At 48.8% G+C, this 21,290-nt stretch overlaps 1 protein-coding gene across 2 annotated transcripts in view; it reads left to right on the forward strand.

The window, feature by feature from the left end:
* LDLRAD4 (low density lipoprotein receptor class A domain containing 4) overlaps positions 1 to 19,864 on the forward strand; it is a 176,668-nt gene extending 156,804 nt beyond the window's left edge. Inside the window, exons 1-4 of one of the 2 annotated variants that reach the window (XM_084280593.1) lie at positions 5,164 to 5,259; positions 9,027 to 9,181; positions 17,865 to 17,918; positions 19,181 to 19,864. In XM_084280593.1, the coding sequence (XP_084136719.1) occupies positions 9,077 to 9,181; positions 17,865 to 17,918; positions 19,181 to 19,723 (702 nt within the window). In that variant the 5' untranslated portion in view covers positions 5,164 to 5,259; positions 9,027 to 9,076 and the 3' untranslated portion in view covers positions 19,724 to 19,864. Of the gene's footprint in view, positions 1 to 5,163; positions 5,260 to 9,026; positions 9,182 to 17,864; positions 17,919 to 19,180 lie in introns of those variants that run through there. The other variant, XM_084280592.1, reaches the window with a different exon arrangement.
* Positions 19,865 to 21,290: the final 1,426 nt, after the last annotated feature.

Consider the following 21,290-nt stretch of genomic DNA (forward strand, 5'->3'; position numbering starts at 1 on the left):
TTACATGGACATCGTGGTTCTGTGCAGGCATTCTTTTTCTGTCATCACTGACCTCAGATTTTGCATTATGTTGATTCCCTTTCTCCTCCACATCTCTTTGGGTACATATTCCAGATTCCTCTCTTCATCCTTTATTTTCAGGTACTAGACAGCACCATGAGTGAGGCAGAGCTTCATACCTCTACACCAGCCGATACTCATGTAAGAAATTCAGTACAGGTCTTCACATTCTACTACTTGTATTTTTAGCACCTTATTGTAACCTGGTTCTGCTTTCCCTTCTTATCTTGGTTCTGGGTCTTGCCCTTTGGTTTCTTTCTCAGATCAGGGTTGCTGGATTTTCTTGTGATCTTAAAAGGTTTCTACATTGTCCAGTTTTTGAAGCCTTTCCATACACCTGAGTCAGAAAGTACTGAAGTATGGTGATACTCTGGCAATCTGCAGTCAAGTGCCCGTTGTTTTCTTTTCCTGGCTGCCAGGGAGTTTGCTGGCAATTGACATTTATGGAGTGAATAATCCAACCGGGCAGAAGACTCTCTGTAAGGGGGAAGAGTTCTGCAGTGGAAGAATGAACGTTCCGTTTTGGGTATAAAATACCACTATTAGCTTATTTATTTAGCAACCTATGTTTCTACAGCAGGACTTTCAAGTTCCGTGTTGGAGGTGGATTCCTGCACATCCATAGGTTGTAGCACCCATTCTAATTCCGTCTCTCATTTAAGTTTCATCTGTTCTTATGGTAGGATAATGCATGATGTGATCTCTCAGGTTTTTAATGTGGTCCTTAGTGCATCTCTTCTAGCTCCTGTTTGAGTGGGCTAAAAAAAATGAATAAAATAATAACGAGAGATGATTCTTCCCTGTACTTGCTGAGAATTGCCTGGAAACCATGGGAAGCTCAGGCAGAGTAGTCATGCTGTAACCGCTGAGACTCCATGGAGTCCAGTACCAGGTACTAATTGCAATTACTGCTGGGAGAACTCTGAATAACAATTAAAGAAAATAATCCACTGTGCTGCCTTCTTGCCTTTTCTCTTACTTAAGTGGTTTGTTTGTACAACCACTGATTAGATTTGAGCTCAAAGTAAGCCAAAAGCTACGGAATGTGATCAAAATGAAGGATGGAAGGGACTTGTGTATTTTCAGGGCAGCTGATGTTGTTCACAAGTGTTTAACAGAACTAGATGGAGGACTGAATTAGTCAGTGATTCAAACAAGTGGAAGCCACTGGATGACAGCGCTCAGCACAGTGGGTTCCCGTGTGAAATTCTGGTTCTCAGCCATCCGGTTGCCTTGTCCCTTCAGGGATATTTTCATGGTCTGGGTAGCCCGGGCTGCTTACAGCCCTCAGATTTACAGCTGCCTTTCCCTGCCCGGAGTTTCTCATTCCTTATGCATCACCACTAGGAAATTCTGTACCTGTTTTTCAGCAGTGGCATGGGAGCATCCAAGTTACCAGGAGCATAATCTCCAGGGTAAACAGGGCCACTGTATTACTCTCACTGTACCACTTCACCCTGCTGGAGGAGACAACCGTAAATTGCCTGTGTCAAGCCGGCGTGCGAGGACTAATAGAACTGCAGTGGGGATAATTCAGGAGTAGATTTTCTCACTCATCAGTGTAAACAGAGCTAGGGCTACTCGGGTCTGAAACAGCGATTACTTTTAAAGCAGCGTGTTATAATTCAGTGTCCCAGATTTGAACTCTCCTTCCAGCACAGGAAAACAAACCCCGTACACGTGGCCAGCCTGTGGACCACGCAGGCTGTGCAACTTACTGTACACACATGAAGGACTGCTTTGTTTTTCTAGGAAACAAGATTTGGAGGGAGCTCTTCAACTGAGGATTGCAAAGGGTGTGTTTTCTGTGGGTTTTGTTTTGGGTTTTTTTAAAGATAAATCAGTTTCACAATCCTTCCTATTCATGTAGAGTGAAGAAGAGCTTTAATAGCAAGTCAATTTAGACATCTTAAACACTGTCCTCTTCTGCATTAAATCCCCCCACCAAACTTGCTTTTTTTTTTTCATTTGGGTCACTAATCTCTGCACACTGCTGCTGCCTGCTTGTAGCTTGCACCTAATCACATCAAACACAATGACATCATACATCTAGATATGCACCTGCTGGCAAATGAGTTACCTGAATTCACTGCCAATGAGAAAAGCAGTTTTCCTTTCCCTGGGGTGGTATCATTCCTCAGTGTCTTTTTTGGACAAACTTCACCTATAAACCCCAAATTTAACTGAAAAGGTGAAAGCTTACCCCAGGAGTTGGCAGCTTGAGAGGCAGGGGCATGGGGTGTTTGGGAGGTGCATCTCTGGTTGCTTGAAGCCCATCTAGGTGCAGACCCTTACCAAAAGGGGATCATCCAAGTCTCCTGCTCCATCCCCCACTATGACCTGCCTGCTTGTTTTGGTGTTGGTGTCAGCATTCATTTGACTTTTTCCCCTGTGAGCAGGGACCTGGTCCAGCTTGTCTGTGCCTCAGCTGTGTCATCACCTCCGTGTGCCCCCAGGGCTGGCACAAGATGGACAGTGGGAAGGAGCCAGGCCTGCCCTCCCACGGCTGCTAGCTTGATGCAGGGATGGAACTGCAGCAGGTGGCGATTGTCTGGGTAGTCCCAAAAAACTGCAGAGCTCCTCTCTGAGCCCTCTTTGCCCACCTGAGGGACTGAGAGCATAGCTCTCCCATGATGAGCATGTGCTGCCCCAGCATGGCTTTGACCATGTAGCATTGTCCTGGTATCACCTGGAAGAGGCACATATGGAGTGTTAATGGTTGTAGATTCGTGCCCATCTCAGATAGTTTTCTGGGCTGAAGTTACACATGTGGCCCTGAGCTGTGTCACAGCGCAGGGAGTTGGGGGGGCATCTCCACACACCCCCCTGCCATCCAGGTTCCCTAGGTGAGTGACCCCAAGAGACTGGCTGCAGGCAGGAGGAAATCCCCCCAAATTTTTCACTTTCAAGACTGTGGGGATTTTCTTACTCTTTCCAGTAAGGGCTGCCCAAGAACATGCCCACAGTCAGTAATGTGTTTAGAGAAAAAGCAGAGGAAAAAAGGGATAAGCAGCAGAAATGCAAAACCCATACTGAGAAAGCAGCATCTGTCCAGTTTTGGTCACCAAAGCACGACTGTGTTTTCTTACAGTTAAAAGATTAGCATCTTGGCTATTAGTAAAAAAATAAACAGGTTTGTTGTTTTGGGTTCCAGTTTGGGGGGTTGTTCCCGGTTGACTCTCGAGCCAGATCAGTAAACACATCCCTTATAAAACTTCACCCAAATGTGACCAAGTTTAACTAGCCCTTGGCTTTATTATTAATGTGCTAGACTTGTAATGGCTTCTGGAGGAGCGTTATGACTCGATGTGGCAAAGCCTGCTGAGGGAGCTTCAACCAGAGCAGCCGTCCTGTCCCGCTCAGAGGTTGTGGTGGAACCTGTTACCAAGAGGGGCATTTACAAGGAAGCAGGTCCCTTGTCCTTATTGGCAAATCAACTTCTGTGGACTGCCTGGCATTCACTGCACAGTTCTTCAGCCCCTAAAGGGATTGATTCATATTAAAAACTAGTTTTGAAGGTACTTCACATCTGCTATCTCCTCTGGATTATTTCCCTCTGCTGGTGCTGTGGTCAGTTAATACTCCACTTGCACAAAAACATTCTATCGGCATACAAATTAAAATCATTCTGCTCTTCTAGGAACTCTCAAAGGATATTTATTTACAGTCCACAAGCACCGTCCCCCAGCTTGACTGTACTGTTTGGATTGGGGCTTTAGACCTTGCAGTATTGAGCTAAACATCAACAACCGTTTACTAAATCCAGACAGTGAGGAGAACCTGTAACCAAAGGAGAGGTCCCCGCTGTGTGCGGTAGATACGTATCTCAGGATGCATGTGTCTCCCTAGTGTTTTAAACCCCCTGACTTTTCCCACTGCGAGCCTGGTGGGTGACCTCCTCTCAGGTTCTTTCCTTGCCTGGCTTTTGCTCTTTAACTTCAACTCAAGGGATCTGGTTTTTTTGTTTGTTTGGGTTTTTTTGAGGCAGTTCTCTTGGGTTTGTAGATTGGAAAGGTGGGTGTATGTCCATGGTCAGCTGTAGAGCATGTCCTGGGGGCTTGGAGCATTGTGGCCATGCTGTGAGAGGGAGCAGTACTGGCATGGGGATTTCCTGAGCTAGATGGGCCACTGAGAGTGGGACATGAAGCCTTGGCAGTGCTGTGGCCTGGCTCCTCTGCCTTCAGGGGCTCCTAAGACCTGGCAAAGCCTAGACCAGAGGGTGAACTCCCTTTTCCTGCTCATATAGACACGCGCAGATCTCACACGGCACTTTGTGATGCTACCATCATCCAGAGAAGTTACTAGGATCAGGAGGAAGGCTTGGCCGTGCTGGTGAAGCAGGTATAGGACGAATATCCTGAGCATTGAGGGACATCATGCTAACGATGGACATGGTGCTAACCAGGCTTCCAGGCAAGGCAGGGACTCCTGTGGGGCTGCACAGCTCTGGCAAGCAGCAGTGGTGGGAGCAGACTTCCCATTTTGGGATTGGGGTGGGGGAAGCCACCTGCCTGAGAAAGAGCCGAGCCAGGAAGGCTGGCTCAGTGGCAGGACGGGCAGAGGGGCTTTGCGGGGACGGGACGGCAGGCGCTGCGGCAGCCGGCCGGTCTGCTGCGGCAGAGCCCGGGCCTCCGAGCCCCCCGTGCTCCCCTTTCCCCTTCTGCTGTGGCTTTACGTTGCGCGTGGGATCGCTTGGGGCCACAGGCCCCCCCGTTCCTTCCTCTGGCGGCTGCTGTTGCTCCCCGGTGTCCGACTCCCCCGGCTCTGCCTGAAACGTCGCAGAGGGAGGCGGCGGCCGCGCGGGTTCCTGTGGTCGCCTCCTGCGGTTGGGGCCGAGGTTTCCCCGCCGGTGCCTTTCCGCCTCGGTGGAAACAGGATGGGCGCGGAGTCTGGGTCGTTAAACGCTCGGCAGGCTGCTGCGCCTGCTGCCCCCAGCCGCGCCCCGCCCCGCCCCGCCCGGCCCCGTCGCGACCGCACGCCGGGGCCGGCAGCTGGCGGCGGCGCCCGGGGCGGGCTCCCCCGCGGGCGCGTGACGGCGGGGCGGGGCGGGGCGCGGGCACGTGCGAGGGGGCGGAGCCAGCGGCGGCGGCGCAGGCGCGGCGGGCCGGGGCAGGCGGAAGAGTCGGGGCGCCCCGAGCGCCCGCCGGGCCGGGCCGGGCCGCGCCGGGCTTAAAGAGCGGCGGGGCGGCGGCGGCGCGGGTAAGCTACGCACCTTCCTCCCTCCCTCCTGCCCTCCCAGGCCCCGCGGCGGGGCTCGGGGAGGAGCGGGGCGCCCTGGGGGGTTTCTCCCTTTTGGGTGTTTTTTATAGATATTTTTGTTACTTGCGGTTATTTTAATTTTTTTTGTATTTTCACCGTTATTATTATTTTGAAGTTGTTTTTTTTTATCCCGGGCGGGCGAGGCCCGGGGGGGTGGGGGGGGCTCCGCCGGCGGGAGCCCGAAGGCGTCTCTCGGGTCCGCGCGCGCGCGCACACGCGCGGCTGGGGGCACGGACGAAGGAGGAAGGACGTGGGGGGGGGGGGAGGCGTGGGGGGGGAGGTGGCGAGTGAGAGAGAGAGAGCGGCCGGTGGCTGGCCCTGCCCGCCCGCCCGCCGGGCTGCCGTTCCGCGGCGCGCTGCAGGCGGCAGCTGGTAGCCGCGGTCTGAGCGCCGGGCGGAGCGGGACGGCCGCTGTGTGTCGGCTCCCCCCACACCCCCCACCCCCGTCACCGCGTAGGGCTGAGCAAGCGGCCCCAGGACCGCGCGTCCCCTCGCTGGATGGAGTCCGGGGCTGCCGGTGATGCCGTGCCCGCCGCGGGGGCTGGCGGAGCGGCTTGAGCCTCCCCCCCAAGTCCGCCGGAGGCGAGCATGTCAAGTGAGCGGCTTAACAGGACAGCGGTGAAGGATGCGCGGTTAAAAGACCTGTTGTTGGAAAGAGGTACCCGTCTGTTCCTCCGGTGTGTCTGCGCGGGCAGGGGCTGCGCCGAGCTCCCTACCCCGGGTTTCGGGGAGCGAAACCTAACTTCCCAGCCCCGCCGGGTCGGAGTGCGCTGGCTGGCGGGGCGCCGGGGGGGCTCTCCTGGCCCGGGAGAGCGTCTGCCTGGCGGAGGAGGGCTTGGGGTGGCGGTCCGGGCCGCTTTTGCGTGCGTGGTTGTTGGTAGGGTTCTAAATGGCTTCTCCCTCCCGTGAAGGTGTCTCCCTTCGGCACGGAGCCGCGCGTACCGTGTCGTGCGTTTGCCGTGAAAAATGTTCTTCTGGGGGGGAGAAAAATTAAGCTGTTATTCCCCTGCCCGCCAGGAAACAGGTATCTGTGAGCGCCACAGAGAATTGGGGAGGTGAAAACCTACCCGCTTCTCTCCCCGGGGCTGCCCCCCGGGTCTCCCTGCCGGTTAGCCTGCGGGCAGAGCGGGCAGGAGGCGCCGGCCCGGAGGGCGATGCTGCGGGCAGGGGCCCTGGGTGCCCGGGAGCCCCGGGGGCGGTGGGGCAGGAGGCGGGGGCCGGGGTCACCCGGTGCGGCTCCGCAGCCGACAGAAACTCTGCGGGTTGCCTTGGGCAGCGCTGGCACTAGAGAGGCGGCTGCTCTCTTGTCTCTTGCTCTTTTTTTTTTCTGTTGTTAACCTAACGCGTCTCGGGAGGAAGAGGAGGTGGAAAACCGCCTTTCCTTTCCTTTCTTTTCCCTCCGCTTCCCAGCGAGGAAATCCTCCTGAACGTTTGTTGTGCTGCAGTGTTTGCCGTGCAAAGCTGGGCTTAGGATATCCTGTGTGCCGCACGCACCTGGGTGCTGGGGGGGGGTACTACTTTTTTTCCTCTTTAAATTGTATGGCTGTGTTTGAGTCACGAGTCACGATTCCCCCGAGGGAAATGCTCACAGTCCTAATCCTTTATTCCTGAAGGAGGGGTGCTGCCCCCCACCACTGAAATCCTGGGGCCTTGATAAATTTAGAAGACTCTGCCCTTGGCAGATAGAGAAGTAACATGTCATTCCAGTGATCTTTGCATTCTAGGAAAGCCTAAATCAACATTGCTTGTTTTGCATGTTGCCCTTTAGCAACAGACTCTCAATTTCCAGCCTAAAGTATTACATGGACCCAGGGAAGAAAAAAAGTTTTGGGTAAAGAAGCTCTGATGCTTAGTAGCTGCAGAATGTGAATTGCTGCAGTTATTAGCTGTGTTAAGGCTGTATTCTGTGCATCTGAGCCAAGGTAAAAATGACTTTTTACTTAAGCACGATTTTGGTGGGGCTTGTTTCTTAATTAATTCTGTGCTTCCTGCTTTTTGATCTTTGGGTGCTGACATCATTAGCTTCCAGTGACTTGGAAGTGGGGGGAAGATTGCTGCATATGGGATTGATGGCAAAAGCAGAGCAAAGCACTGACTAATCAAATTTTCTGAAAATGCTGGTGGTCTCAATGAGTGGATGGTACCTAACAGCAAAGAGAAATTAAATGATAGATGTGTTGTTGCCTTTACTCTTTCTTTAGCCTTAAATAAGTTTACTGCTGCTGAAACAATGGTGGTGTGCCAGTGCCCACTGGTAACTCGTGACAAACGTCTGGACCTCAACACCAGCCTCTGGTAGAGACCAGGGCTCTTGTACCTCCTATAATCTGAGGTTTTGTTAGCAGCAGATCTTAGAATAATGGAACAGCCTTGGGTTTCCTTTAGTTCTGCTCCAGGTCGTTTTGGACTATGTGTAAGCAGCATTTTTCTAGCACTTCTTCATCGTGGTGTGCACTGTTCTCACACAGAAGGCTGAGGATGACTACAAATGAAAGAGATGAGGTGGGAGGCGGGAAGCTTGTTTTCTCTCATGTTTGGCTTGTCTCTTTATATTTCGTTATCTTTCTTTCCTCATTGGCTTTTTAAAACAGAAATTTAATACTGGATCCCCAGAGCTGATGTCTTGGTGCCCGAAAGTGCTGCCATTTTTGGGAACCGCTGAAACTGAGCAACCCGCGCTGCTGCTCTGCTTTTTGTACCAGCCTAGCAACCAAAGACCTCCTCCCATTAACTGGAGTTGTCTTTCAAGATGAGAGCATCCCCTGTGAGCAATGCAGTTTCCATAGAAATATCTGCAACTGTGTAACTCCAGAGGGCAATTTCTCCCCTTGACGTTGCTCATCCTTGCTGCTCTGGTGTAGCAGAAAGGGTGCAAGAGTGACTCACTTATAAATATACTTAATATTTGTGGTATAGGCAGGACTTCAGATAAGGTGATGGGCTCTGGTGGAACTCATTGTAATTGTATCTCTTGCAACAGCCAAGGTCCCAGTTTCAATTCTAGCTGTAGTAGAACCTACCTTGTTGTAGAATGCCTGATCTCTCTTACTTTTTTACTTGAATGAGAAAAAGTTAACTTGACTCTAGTTGGAGAGAAGTAGCTGAAAATCTATGTTGCATGTCAGTTCACTAGGCAAAAAGTTTGGTTTCCGCTTGATTTAGGGAGCTTTTGTGTTACTTAGCTGATAAAAATTTAAAAAAAAAATCAAAGATTATTTACTGGACACTGTGTCCTGATTCTTCTCTCCATGGACTCTGCTTTGAAGCTCGTGTAGCCCTCTGAACTTTATTGGCATTGCAGGCAGCTGCTAAAATAAAGGGGAGGTGGGGTGTGTGTGTGTATGTTCTTGTTTGGTGTATATTTTTTTTTCCTCTGTTGAAATTGCTGTATTAACCAAAGAGCTTGTGTGTGGTGTTTGTCCTGAAGAACCTTTTATCTGTAAAGACTACATAGGAGGATGCCATGAAGATCTTTTGTAGCTTTGACCTGCAGCCACTCATACCAGCTGATCAGCACTGCCAAAAAAGAATTTTTGTACTTTCTTGAACTCGGTTTTCTTGACAAATCTTTTTGAAATGGACAACAGTAACATCCTAATCCAGATCAATTGTGATGAAATACTGAGGGCTTTTTCATATTATTGCTTTGATGTACAACATTCTGCATGTGATTTATCTTCTCTCTTTTTTTTCCCCCTTTGTTTTAGCTGAACTGGAGTTTGTTCAAATCATCATCATAATTGTGGTTATAACTGTTATGGTGGTAGTGATCATCTGCCTGCTGAACCATTACAAACTCTCGACACGCTCCTTTATCAACCGACAGAGCCAAAGCAGAAGGCAGGAAGAAACTCTGCAGACGGTGAGTCAGATGAGTGAGAGACCCTTGCACCAGGCTCCTTCTCCTTGCACTGTGTGGGTCTGCAGCCAAGCCCCCTGAGGAGAGGGAGCTCCCAAACAGGCAACTGTTGGAAAAACTTCTGGCCCCACTTCTGATGGTCCCTATAGTTAGGCCTTTTGCTGAGGTTGTGTTTGCCAGTAGGAAAAAAAGGGAACATAAATTGAGTATGTGCGGTCTTCGATTATTTTTAGACCCTGCTATGCTTTATGTAGCCTATTTTCATTTTGCATTTAGAGGCTCAGATGTGACATCCTGTTTGCTGCTGCTGTAATTTAGAGGGGAGCAGAGGGGGAATAAATTGAGCTTACCTGGGGTACGAAGATCTGGAGTACATGTTGTGGCTTTACATGTGCTAATGTCCTGGAATCTTACTGCTATTGCTGTCTTGTGAAGCTGCAGTAACTGTTTGCTGGATCCACAAGATGGGCCCAGAAGAATGTAATACATGTTTTCACTCAAAATAGCAGGATAATGTTAGGAAAATGATCCCTCTGAGGATCCACAGTGGTTAAAAAAGTGTTGTTACAGAGCTTAAGACCAAATCTCAGTTGAGATTTGTTAAGGCTGACTTCAGTCAACCCAACAGTAAGTAGGCACCTGTTGCTTTGTGAGCCAGGAGTTTGCCGGGTGGCATGTAGTGCTCCCCTGTGAAGGTTAATCACAGGGTGTCCCTGACCTTGGGACACCCCCCAAGGCATTGAGGAGCTGTGGTGTTGCAGGAAGGTCCTTTTTCTGATGTGCTTTTCAGTGCACTTGAAGTGGTGCCCTTGGCCTCTTTGAACTGCAGCAGCCACAGGCCCATTTGTGAGGGCAGCCTTTTGATGCATTGAATATCCTGGCAACAGCACTGGATTCACAGCTTCATTTAATTTCACTGACAAAAAAAAATATTAATTAATTGCCCAACTGTAACTGGAAGGTGCAGTCCCATCATGATTTAAACTAGTTGGGAGTTGGACTTCATCCAGATCAGCCAGCGAGCTGCCTGGGCAGGGCAGGAGGCCGGGTGGGCCTGAGTGGCTGCTGTAGAGCCAACCAGCGGTCCTGGCAGTTGGCAGCTCCCTCCAGAAAACTGGCTGGGATGGGTGATGAATGCAGAATTCCCTAAGCACATCACCTAGATGCTTTGGCTGGGGTGAATAGCTCTTATTTTGGAGGTGATACGGGGAGGAAAGGAGCCATCTCCTCCAGGGGAGGCTGCCTCATTCACTAGTGCTTCAGTAGCTCAGGAGTAGTTAGCTCTGATTTGGTTATAGATGAAACGGAAACTTGTCAAACCTTAACCTTGTGGACTTCAGGGCTGGAAAAATTAGCTAGATTAGTTTGAATGTTGCTTTGAAATGGATGCTGTAATTCAAGAACCACACTTCTGTTCAAAAAGTGTTAGCTGTAATTGCTCCAATTACCTGAAATGAAATAATTTGAGATAAAGGAAGCACATTTTCATCTTCACAAATCTTTTAAAACTGCAATAACCTGTCAGATGCATGAAGTAACCCATTATTTCCTTTGTATGGTTCATTAGTATTGTCTGTTATCAGACCAAGCGGTGCCTTTTCTTTTGGATGTGATGGAGGAGACTTCACCTCCCAGTGAAGAAGAACAAGCAGTTTGGCAGTAGGGACTTGGGAGCTGCTTTAGTCTCTGCTGTTTTAATTTTTAAAACCCTGACTTTCAGTTTGATGGCACTCTTACAAGTAATGATAATCGTAGCCAAGTCAGCACTGCGTGGGAATTGATTGGTTTACAAGAACCGATTACTAATTCTTCCAAAAACTCCCTGGTATGGGCTTGTTATCGCTCTTACTTATCTGGAGTTCTGATAAGCTGAAGCTGTTCTTAAAATAAGGTTGTATTTGTAGGGAATGGGGCTGTGGTCTCTGAGGTCAGGTGTCAAATATATTTGAGTTTTCTTCTTTGTCTTGAGTGTTAGAAGGAAATCCTGATAGAAAACTGGTTGTGTGCTGCTAAGGCTGTGGCCCTTAAAAGCAGCGTGCAGTGCACAAGGGTCAAGGAAACTAAAGCATTTTCTCTGGAAACAACCAAACTGTTCTTGTTGTCTGCAGTGGAGTTGCATGAGGCAAATAGCATGAACAGTAAAAAGCAGTTTAGATTATATACTTTTAAAATACATCTTTTAACTAGGCAGGCCTTGTTCTGTGGGCAAATGCTGTATCAGTAAGCGGATTCTTTTCCAAGGGAATAATTTTTAAAATGATGTATAGACTCTGAAAACAGATTTAAATGTTTATTAACTACTGATAGGACTCTGAAGGAAATACTCTGATTCAGGCATTCTGTTGATGGAGAAACAGTGAATGGAAGCTGAGGAAGTTCAGATATTTCTTAAAATGGTTAAAGCAGATTGACTGCTGGCTCCTTCCTGTAGTGACCTATGAGGTGACCCCCCCCCTGTCACGTCACAGAGGTAGCAGAGGTCTGTCAAGATGCAGAATCGTGCTTTTCCTATTCAGATGGGCCTTTTTTGTCCCTTTGTTACCTTCAATTTTCCTTTTCTTCAAGCCTGTCCTAGATAATCCTGCCTTCTAACAGCTGAGCGCTGGCTGAATTGCACAGATTTCTGGCCCTGGGAAGACCAGCTATTGAACAGATAATCTCTTACTCTGGTTCTACTAGAAAGCAGAACAGAAATGTAGTAGGTAATTTATCTCTTCCTTTGTCGCCAACCTCAAACCTGCAAAACTCATTGAGTCAGGCCTCTGAAATAATGAAATAAAAGGTGCTTGTGGGTTTATTTTGAACTTCCTTCATGTTTAAAAAAAACCAAAACAACCTGGAAGTTGAAATTCTCACTGTCTTCCAAGTTCAGAAATTAAGAGTATTTAAAAGATGGAACATTACTGGAATCATAAGTGTTAGTAACACTTGAAGGGCAGGAAAAGGACTGATGCCAGGGGAAAAAAACATTGCTCTGACAAGTACATCCTCAGAAGTAGAATTGTTACATTCTTTTCTTGTAAACGTGCTTTCCTGTATGATCACCAGCTCACCTTTATCTTTTCTTTTCTTTTTCCTTTTCATCCCCTCTGGAGTCTCAGCTTCCAGGTCTCTCTATTTTATTACGCTGGTTATGTGCTGAGGCCTTAAACAGATCATGGCAGGGGCAGGACACCCTTTGAGGGCTCAGGGGTGCTGGGTGCTTCTGCAACAGTGCTATCAAGGGTGCTGCAAGTCCTGCCCTCTCCTAGTGTGGATATTAAAACATTCAAAGCCTCTTCTAACATGAGCAAAAATGCAAGTTTTGGGGTCCTAACTGTGAGGGGGGGAAAGATGCTGAGTGCCAATGGTGTTGGCGTGAGCAGCCACCCAAAGCAAGAGTGGACAGTACTGAACAGTGTCTGTATCATGATGGATAAAATACTGAATGTTTCCCTCTGCTGGCTGTTCCACCAGCAGGCTTTGGTTTCACAGCAGGGGGGGCCTGGTTTGAAGAGCATGCTGAGGGAGGCCTGTGGAAGAGTACCTGGACAGAGCCCAGGGCTGCTTCACTGGGATGATGCAGCCTCTACCACAGCCAGTCTCTGGTGGGAGAAACTTAGGCTGCTGGCAGTGCTGAGGGGGGTTTCAGCAGAGCCACGTGGCAGCCTTGGAAAGGCACATCCATGTGCAGGGTGTGTGTCTGATGGCCCTGGGGAAGTATGTGGTGTGGCTGTGCCTCCACATTGTGTTGGGAGGGCAGTGTTGCTGGTAACCACATGTAGGTAGCTGTGGCTGAGTGGCTGCCAGAGCTCTCTGCTGTTTGGGGGAAAAACCAAGCTAAATCTTGCTTTCTGATGATTAACTCTTAGTGCCTTCACTAGTGATTTCCAGGGGGACGCTGAGAGAAAAGAGATTAAGTGACTTGCAAGGAGGTACTTAATGAGCTTCCAGTGTTCCAAAATTGATTCCTCCTTCCCACCCTTGTGGCTTCTGGTTTTCTGTCTTTTTGTTTTACAAAGTGGCTGTTGAAGGAGTACTGACCACTTCCACTGCCCTGGGCTTGCTCCTGGCAGCAAAGTCCCTGCATCCCTCACACAAGATGCTTGCCCCGACCAGCCCCTGCCTGCCAGCACCAAGGGCAGCATGGCTGCTGGGGCCACTCAGCTTGCATTAGGACTGACATTGATAATGCCCATCTCTAATGTCAAGCTCCAGAGGCACAGCTGTAAAAACACGGCCTTCCTTCTTGGAACAGCTATTTCTGAATAAAAGGGGAACATCAGGAGGGTGACAGAAAATACTCTGTAATATTGACAGCTCCAGGGGTTTGTTGGTGATTTCAAATGTTAGTTTTGCTTCTTGGCCTTTTAAATTGTTCCCCACCAGTGTTAGCATTATTCCTGTTGTTCCCTGCTGGCATCCCTGTCCCACTCCCTTTTTTATTTTCTTACTTTATCCCAGTGGGAGCAAGAACCCTGCCTGTAACTGGGAAGAGAATATGAGTGCTGTAGGCCACCCTGCTTTGCCAGACCTTTTCCTGTGCACCAGGCACTGGTTGGCAGGAGCTGGATGTCTGCAGTTCTGCTGCCGGTGTTGGGGACACGGGCTTGCCTCTCCTCAGGGCGTGCTGCCAGGAGGTACAGTGTGTGCTGGCTGCTGCTCTTTGAAGTCTGCCACAATAAAGTCAGAACATCTTAAATAAGGGTAGGATCATCTAGGAAATCTACAGGTAGGGCTACAAGCAAGGAATGCTGGCTTTGAACGGCTCCTGACTCAGCGTGTCACCTTGGGCAACGTGCTGCTGCTCCAAATAAAGGAGGAGGGCTGATAGTACTTGGACGAAGTAAAGGTTACTTGGTGAAGTGCTGTGAAGTTGGGGAAATAAGTTTTAAAGCACTAAGTAACATAAATAATCACTGTATGTGCAGGGAGGAGGACTACAAGTGAGAGGCTTGGCACTCTCCATAATTCCCTCTACTACATCTTACCCTCGATATACCATGCACTGCCCTGCCAGGTGCTGTAACCTTTCCTACCCTTGGGAAACACAACTTCTAAAGGTACAAGCAATCCTGCTGGAATACCTGCCCTTCTCTTGGGGACGGTGCAGTAGTTTCGGCTTTCTTGTGTTAGGCAGGGCAAATGTTGCAGTCTCAAAAGCCGTGGTGGTCTCCTTCACTTAGGAAGAGGCAGGGAGGAACAAGCCCCTGTGCCTTCCCAGAGCATTTTGAGCAAGCCACTGCTTTAGTGTGGTGTAATGTATCACTGCCACCTAGGGCCAACATCAGAAACGACACTGCCTGAAACCTTACGTGCAGAACAGGTGTGTATTTTTGGGTGTGTGTATATGCACACACACACTAGGAGAAAACCCCTTTAGTTTAGTCGAGGGGAGAAGAGCACTCTTAATACCTGTACTGCGTTTCAGAAAGTGGAAGTCTTATCTCTGTTGTTAAGGAAGTAGAATTTTGGTGAAGAGTTCTAATTCTTACAAGCTGAAAAGTGGAGAAGAACCTGAGAATCTCTTAGAAGTCAGTAAAAAAACCCCAAAGTTTGCATTACATGGGATTGTTGTGGCTTCACTCCAGCTGGCAAATGAGCACCGCACAAATGCTTGCTCACTTTTCCCCTCATAGGATGGGGGAGGAAATTGGAAGAGTAAAAGTGAGAACTCCTGGATTGAGAGAAAGACAGTTGAATAGGTAGAGCAAAAGTCACACATGTGAGCAAAGCAAACCTAGGAATTCATTCCCCACTTCCCATGGGCAGGCATGTATTCAGCCATCCTCAGAAAAGCAAAGCTCCATCATGTGTACTTGTTACTTGGAAAGACAAATGCCATCCCTCCAAATGTCCCCCACCCTTCTTTCCCCAGTTTTATAAGCTGAGCATGACATCATATGGTATGGAATATATCCCTTGGGTCAGTCAAGATCAACTGTTGCAGCTGTGTCCCCTCCCAACTCCTTGTGTACTCACCCCCAGCCTGCTCACTGGTGGGTTGGGGTGAGAAGCAGCAAAGGCCTTGGCTCTGTCTAAGTGCTGCTCAGCAGTAACTAACCTATCCCTGTATTATCAGCACTGCTTCCAGCACAGATCCAAAACACAGCCCTTGTACTAGCTACTGTGAAGAAAATTAACACTCAGCTCAACCCAGCACACACAGCTGCATGGTATATCCTTCCCTTTCTCTTTTCCTCTCTCACTGACCATTTTAAGAGTTGTCTGTGCACTAAGAGTGTAGTACCTTTTCCTGCTTTGAGTCATTTAGTCTGGCCTTTCTTGAGTGGTGGTGAGAGAACCCAGTACTGTGGCACTGGACTGACCACATACATGGTGAGGTTGGTCTGCATGTGGTGTGAGCACCTGGTAATTTGCAAGCGTGCCTGTGCTGAGCATGTGCCACCCAGCCATCTGTGTGGGGAGTTCCTTGGGCTCCTGGGGTAGAGATCCTCTCCCTTAGGGAAGGGAGCAGCTACAGGTGGTCTGTAGGACATAGTGCCACGGGGTCTGCATGGTTTCCCATCCTTGCATCTGAAGGATCTCACAGCCTTGGAGTTCAGCTGTGTCCCAAGTGGTGTATTTCCTTGAGTAGTTATCCCAGAGTGAGGAGAGCCTTGCCCCTTTGGTCTCATCACCTTGGTTGCACCCTGAGTCCCTGTAACAGCCACAGGATGTCCAGGCAGGGTCTTTTACTGTACCTGGGGTTCAGACATCAGCAGTAGGACTAACAGGCAGCTCCACTCTTTGGGCAAGTGGTACCTGCAGTGCTGAACAGGAACGAGGGGTGTGTGTGCCTTGGATCAGGATGCGGGTCCTGCGCAGTCTCTGCATGGGAAGCTTTTCTGCATGTACTGCTCCTGCCTCTTCTTCCTCTCCTGTCATAGTGGAGATGTGCCCTAGGATGGGAGTTGTTTCTGCTTCCACGTTGGAAACCCCCTTTTGTAAGGGGCTTTAAGCAACATGAGTGGTGGTGTTAGATTGAATTCCTTTCGGGGCTGGGTTTGCTGCTTTTTCTTCTCTCTAAATGCTCTAGAGGATGAACTAAGCATAAAGCTACATGTTACTGCATTTCTCAAACCATTGCTCAGGAACCAGCTGTTGGGCTGGGTATGGCCTGTAGTTCATGGGTAGTTAATTAAGCACTTTACCTTTGACTAGTATGTTTTACTTAATAATGGCAACAGGCTTGGAGCCTGCTGGGTCAGCTGCTGAGAACCTGGTTGTACTGGATTGTGCAAACACACTCTGGGATACTTCAGAATGAGGGCATCTGGGTGATGGAGGGGTGGAAGGGAAGGTGCCTGCAGGCATGTCTGTATACGTGATATGCAGTTAGAATTTCTTCTAGTGACAAAACCTTATATAGGCACTGAAATAACAGGGATCTGAGATCTGTCTTTTGTATCCGGCCTTTGCAGCAAGGATACTTGTGAAGGGAAGTTGTAAATAATTGCAATTGTCAGCCTCCCCCTATCTCTGCTCTCTAAAGCTACAGGAGAGCAGTGACTGACCAGCTTTGTTATTCAAAGCATTTCCCTTAACAGCTGAATCCTGTGGGAGATTCCTCTCAGAGCTGCTTTCCTCTGCGGTGGACTCTCCTGACAAGATCACAGACGGCTTTTGGTCTCTGAGTGTCATGATGCACATCCAGTTATGTCTATTTTTACATCTGAAATATGTTGAAAGATGCTGTGGTGAGAAGAAGCAGTACAGTAAGATTTGAAAGTTGTCTGCACAGGGTACTGCTTTTGGGGACAGTATGCATTTTCCTTCCTGTTCCTGAAATTTCTTATGTCTAGAAAATCATGCAGCTTGAATTTCCACCAAGAAAACAGTCATGACCATACGATGTTTTGATTATCTCTTTTTGCACCAAGATTGAAATTCTGTGCTGTAGAGCTGCTCTGGTGTGTCCTTTTCAGCTTTGGAATTTTCCAATAAAATATATCTGTTGTGGTAGTTACTGCTGCTGTAAACTACTGAGGAGGGAAACAATGGCACACCCCTTAGTCCATTTTTCCTTACTCACATGTTGTTCTCTCCCCTCTTATTCTGCCCTGAGTGCAGAACGGTGCCAGAACAGCCTTTCAAGGCACGAGAGAGAAAATCCTTTGGCCTGAGAAGGTGGTTGGGGAAGTGGTCAAAGAGGGGAACTGGTGGCTGAAACCTCAGCTGTTTAATTACTGTTCTGGTGGGAATTGGGCAACTGACAGCTTTGACCAGAATATTATCCCTGGGTTTAGAGCAACTGCGTTGGGGTTACAGACGTTGGGTTTCTTTGTGACTGTTTTGGGTCTGGTGTGCAGTCGGGATCCTGGCTGGCACATCAGCTTCAACAGACCTGCCAACCACGCTGATGTGACTGTGTCACAGGCTGGGAGGTGAAGTGCTGAAGTCTCCTGTCATCTCTCTATGCTGCCATGCACTCGTAGCTGCAGTGGGCTTGCTGGGGCCTTATGGCTGGGTGCAGTGGCTGGCCTCTTGGCACTTGTAAAAGGGACCAAGCTTGACTTGCTCAGCTGTAGAGCTGCTGTTTGCTCCAGTTTTGGAAAGCAAGGGGTGGGATGTTACTTGTTTATCACCGTTCTGTAGGTGGAGGCAGCCAGTCATTAGAAGCTGACTGCTCCTAATAGTCCTGGTATCTGAGGTAGGATGGTGATGTGATCTATTAATTTTTCTCTTGTGTTTTTCTACATTCCAGGAAGGGTGCTTGTGGCCTTCAGAAAGCTCGGTTTCACGCCAGGGTGCTTCAGAGGTACAGACAGATTTCTTACTATCTCCACCAATGTGCTTTCTTCTTTCTTATTGTCTATGTTTGTCTCTTTTCAAAAATGTGTATCAATTCAGTAAGCAAAGCTTTTTCAGTGTATACCAAGAGCCAGGTTCATGTGGATGTCTGACCCTGCCTTAACTCCCATTCCATAAATGTTTAAGACTTTTTCATTAAAAATTGAAATTCTGCCTGTCTGACCCCTCATCTCCACCCACAGCTCCCTATATCGTAGTAGGCATGTACAGGTAAGTGGTGGAGATGTCTCTCTCATGCAGTGACTCAGGAATTTGAGTATTCACTGGAATCTGTGAGACCAAATTGCTCTTCTCCCTGTGTTTTTCCTGGATTTGCCACATTGATCCTATTACTGGTGTCTTTTGGCAAGCACAGATCCCTGGTCTGAGTGCTAATTTGTTGCTCCAAGTAGCCCATCTTACCTGCATCAAAACAGTATCTGTGAGGGTGGAGAGCTACAAGACTGTGCATGGACCCAAAAATGACAAGAGCAGTTTGGTAGATCTAGATCTAAGAAGCTGTTGTGTCTCTACATCCAGGATAGACCAAGTGAGGAGCAACAGCTTCTCAGGGAGTGTCTTGAACTCCTTCTTCCTCCAGTAAAGCTTGACCTTCTCTGGGGTTTAATATGCCGAGGACGCTTTTTCCAGTCCCAGTGCAGCAGCCTTGCTTACAGGTCCTCCCCAGAGGCTGAGTTCTGGCTGAGATCTGAGGAGGAGGAGGAGGACACCTGATAGGCTGTGGTAGTGAAGGCGTGAGATATGCCAGGCCTTCACAAAATGCACTAAAACGTCCACCTGAACTTTTGGGGGATGTAGGGAATTACATTAACCCTGAGTAGGAGGGGGTGGCTCAGACTGCCGCTGAAATTCAGCACTGGGACATTTTTGTAGAACTAGTTAGTTGTCAAAACCAGAGAGAAAGTGTTTCCTGCGTACAGAAAGAGAGTTGTTTGCTCTCGGCTCTGCATGTGTTCATGTCAGGAGGAGCTGTGTGAGGTCTTGGCCTTCCTTCATGAAGCTGTTCTCAAGTATCTTGTGTTAGATCCTTCCTGCAACTCCTACTGCTGCTTTTCACGTGCATGTGCGTGGGAGCACGCGTGCACGGTGTCTGCTGGGCTTAATCCTTTAAGATGGGTGGTGAGGAGAAGCTTCTTCTCTTCTGTCAGGTCAGCACCCACAGCGCTCGGCTCAGACGTGGACTCACGTGTCTGTCTCTTCCCGTTTCAGATCATGTACGCCCCAAGGTCCAGGGACAGGTTTACCGCCCCATCCTTTATGCAGCGGGACCGTTTCAGTCGCTTCCAACCCACTTACCCTTACATGCAGCATGAGATTGACCTTCCTCCGACCATCTCCCTCTCCGACGGGGAGGAACCGCCGCCCTACCAAGGCCCGTGCACCCTGCAGCTCCGGGACCCCGAACAGCAGATGGAGCTCAACCGGGAATCTGTCAGGGCGCCGCCCAACCGAACCATTTTTGATAGCGACTTGATAGACATCTCGATGTACAATGGGGGCCCCTGCCCACCGAGCAGCAATTCGGGCATAAGTGCAACCAACTATAGCAGTAACGGAAGGATGGAAGGACCACCCCCGACGTACAGCGAGGTCATGGGGCATTACCCAGGCTCCTCTTTTTTCCATCACCAGCACAGCAACGCGCCTCCTTCCTCGCAGAGGGGGAGCAGACTTCAGTTTCAGCAGAACAATTCAGAGAGCACAATAGTCCCCAGCAAAGGCCAAGACCGCAAACCAGGAAACCTGGTCTAAGTTACTGGCCCCAGGTGCATTTGTACTGAAGAGGAGAGATTCAAGGAGAGCAGTGGAGGAAGACCCCCCCCCCCATGCTCCGGTGCACAATGTTGTTACATTTCACGTGGTACAACTTAGTAAAACCAAACGTGCAAACCAGATCTTTGTTTCTGATTCCTTTCAGGGGAATTGCATGCAAAGGAGATCGAAAGAAATACAAACTTCCATTCAGTTTGTCTACGAGCAGTGTTTCAGGGGAGAGGGGGGGAATATATTATTTTTTTTTAATAAACTATTTGAATTATTTAATTCTAAAAGTTAACTTAGCACAGAAATGAGGCTTGTATAGCCTGTTTTATACTCACTGAATGGCAGAAGGAAGAAGGTGGTTTTGCTAGATAAATGGGGGAAGAATTGGCCAGTTTGCTTTTGTTTTTCTCCCAGGGTGTGGATTTTTTTTTTTTAATATGAAACAAAATTCCTGTTTTGTGTGCCAAGGTATAAAGTTGAGAACTTAGATGAATGCAAGGAATTAATTTGTGTTGTGATAAATGTGTTTTAAAAAGTTGCACTATCTTAATGTTTTAAAAAAAAATATATATGAGGGAACTGTTTTATGTGAAGTTCTTCTATATGTTGTCTTTTCACCTGTGGAATAATGATAGAACCCCAGAAGTAATCTGGAGGAGTTTGCCCCCCTCCCCCCGGGTTTGCTAGAAAAAGGGGACAGGACTTAGCCTAACATCTCTTGACTTTTACAAATCAAGAAATACAGGGACACTTAACTTGTCTTTGCAATAATTTGCATTCAAATAACAGCGCGTCAATGGAGTGTCTTGGAGACTTTTGGATGGAAGAAGGCAAACATGAAATCCCAGCATTTTCCATCACTTAGGGTTTAGGTATTTTTGCAGTGTAGACTCTTGGTTTTGTAAGTGGCAAAACGACATCCCAGCTGTGTTGATTTGTATTGATTCTAACGGAGTGCTGCCGTTCTTTTCCTTTTCCGTAATGCAGAATCGCCAGTACCTGCGGCTTTAGAGAACTTTGTCCTCACTGTAGCCTAAAATGTATTTAGTCACATATCATGACATTATGCAATAAATTGTTTAAACATACAAGGTGGGTTCTTTCCCCTGCGATGCTGTTAAATCACGTGATGCTGTTGTGCTTTTTGCTCTCCGTTTCACCCTGTAGATACCGAAGTTCGGCCCTGGAGAATCCGTCCTGTTGAAGCCGAGGGACCTCTGTAGCTACACCCCATCCCGCCCCCTCCGCGCACCCCGCGCGGTTTCCGCAGCAGAACCGAGAGTGCGGGTGACGGCGGCGCTGACTTCTGGGAGCACCAGCTGTTCCCCCACCACCAACAACCCTTTGGCTCTGGGCCCTGTTGCGGAAACCTTCCCCCGTGCACGTCATCCCATCGACGCCAGCAGGACTACGCTCGTGGGTACAGGTGACTTGCCTGTTAACTAAGCGTCTGTAAGCCCAAGTTTTGCCACGCCGGTCTTAAGAGTAGCTGGAAGCTGCTCCCTGTTGGTGATGTGGTGTCGTGGGGTGCTGCTTTGCTGGCTGTTCCCATGTG

The sequence above is a fragment of the Gallinula chloropus genome (assembly GCF_964237585.1).
Source record: "Gallinula chloropus genome assembly, chromosome: 2".
Taxonomy (NCBI): domain Eukaryota; kingdom Metazoa; phylum Chordata; class Aves; order Gruiformes; family Rallidae; genus Gallinula; species Gallinula chloropus.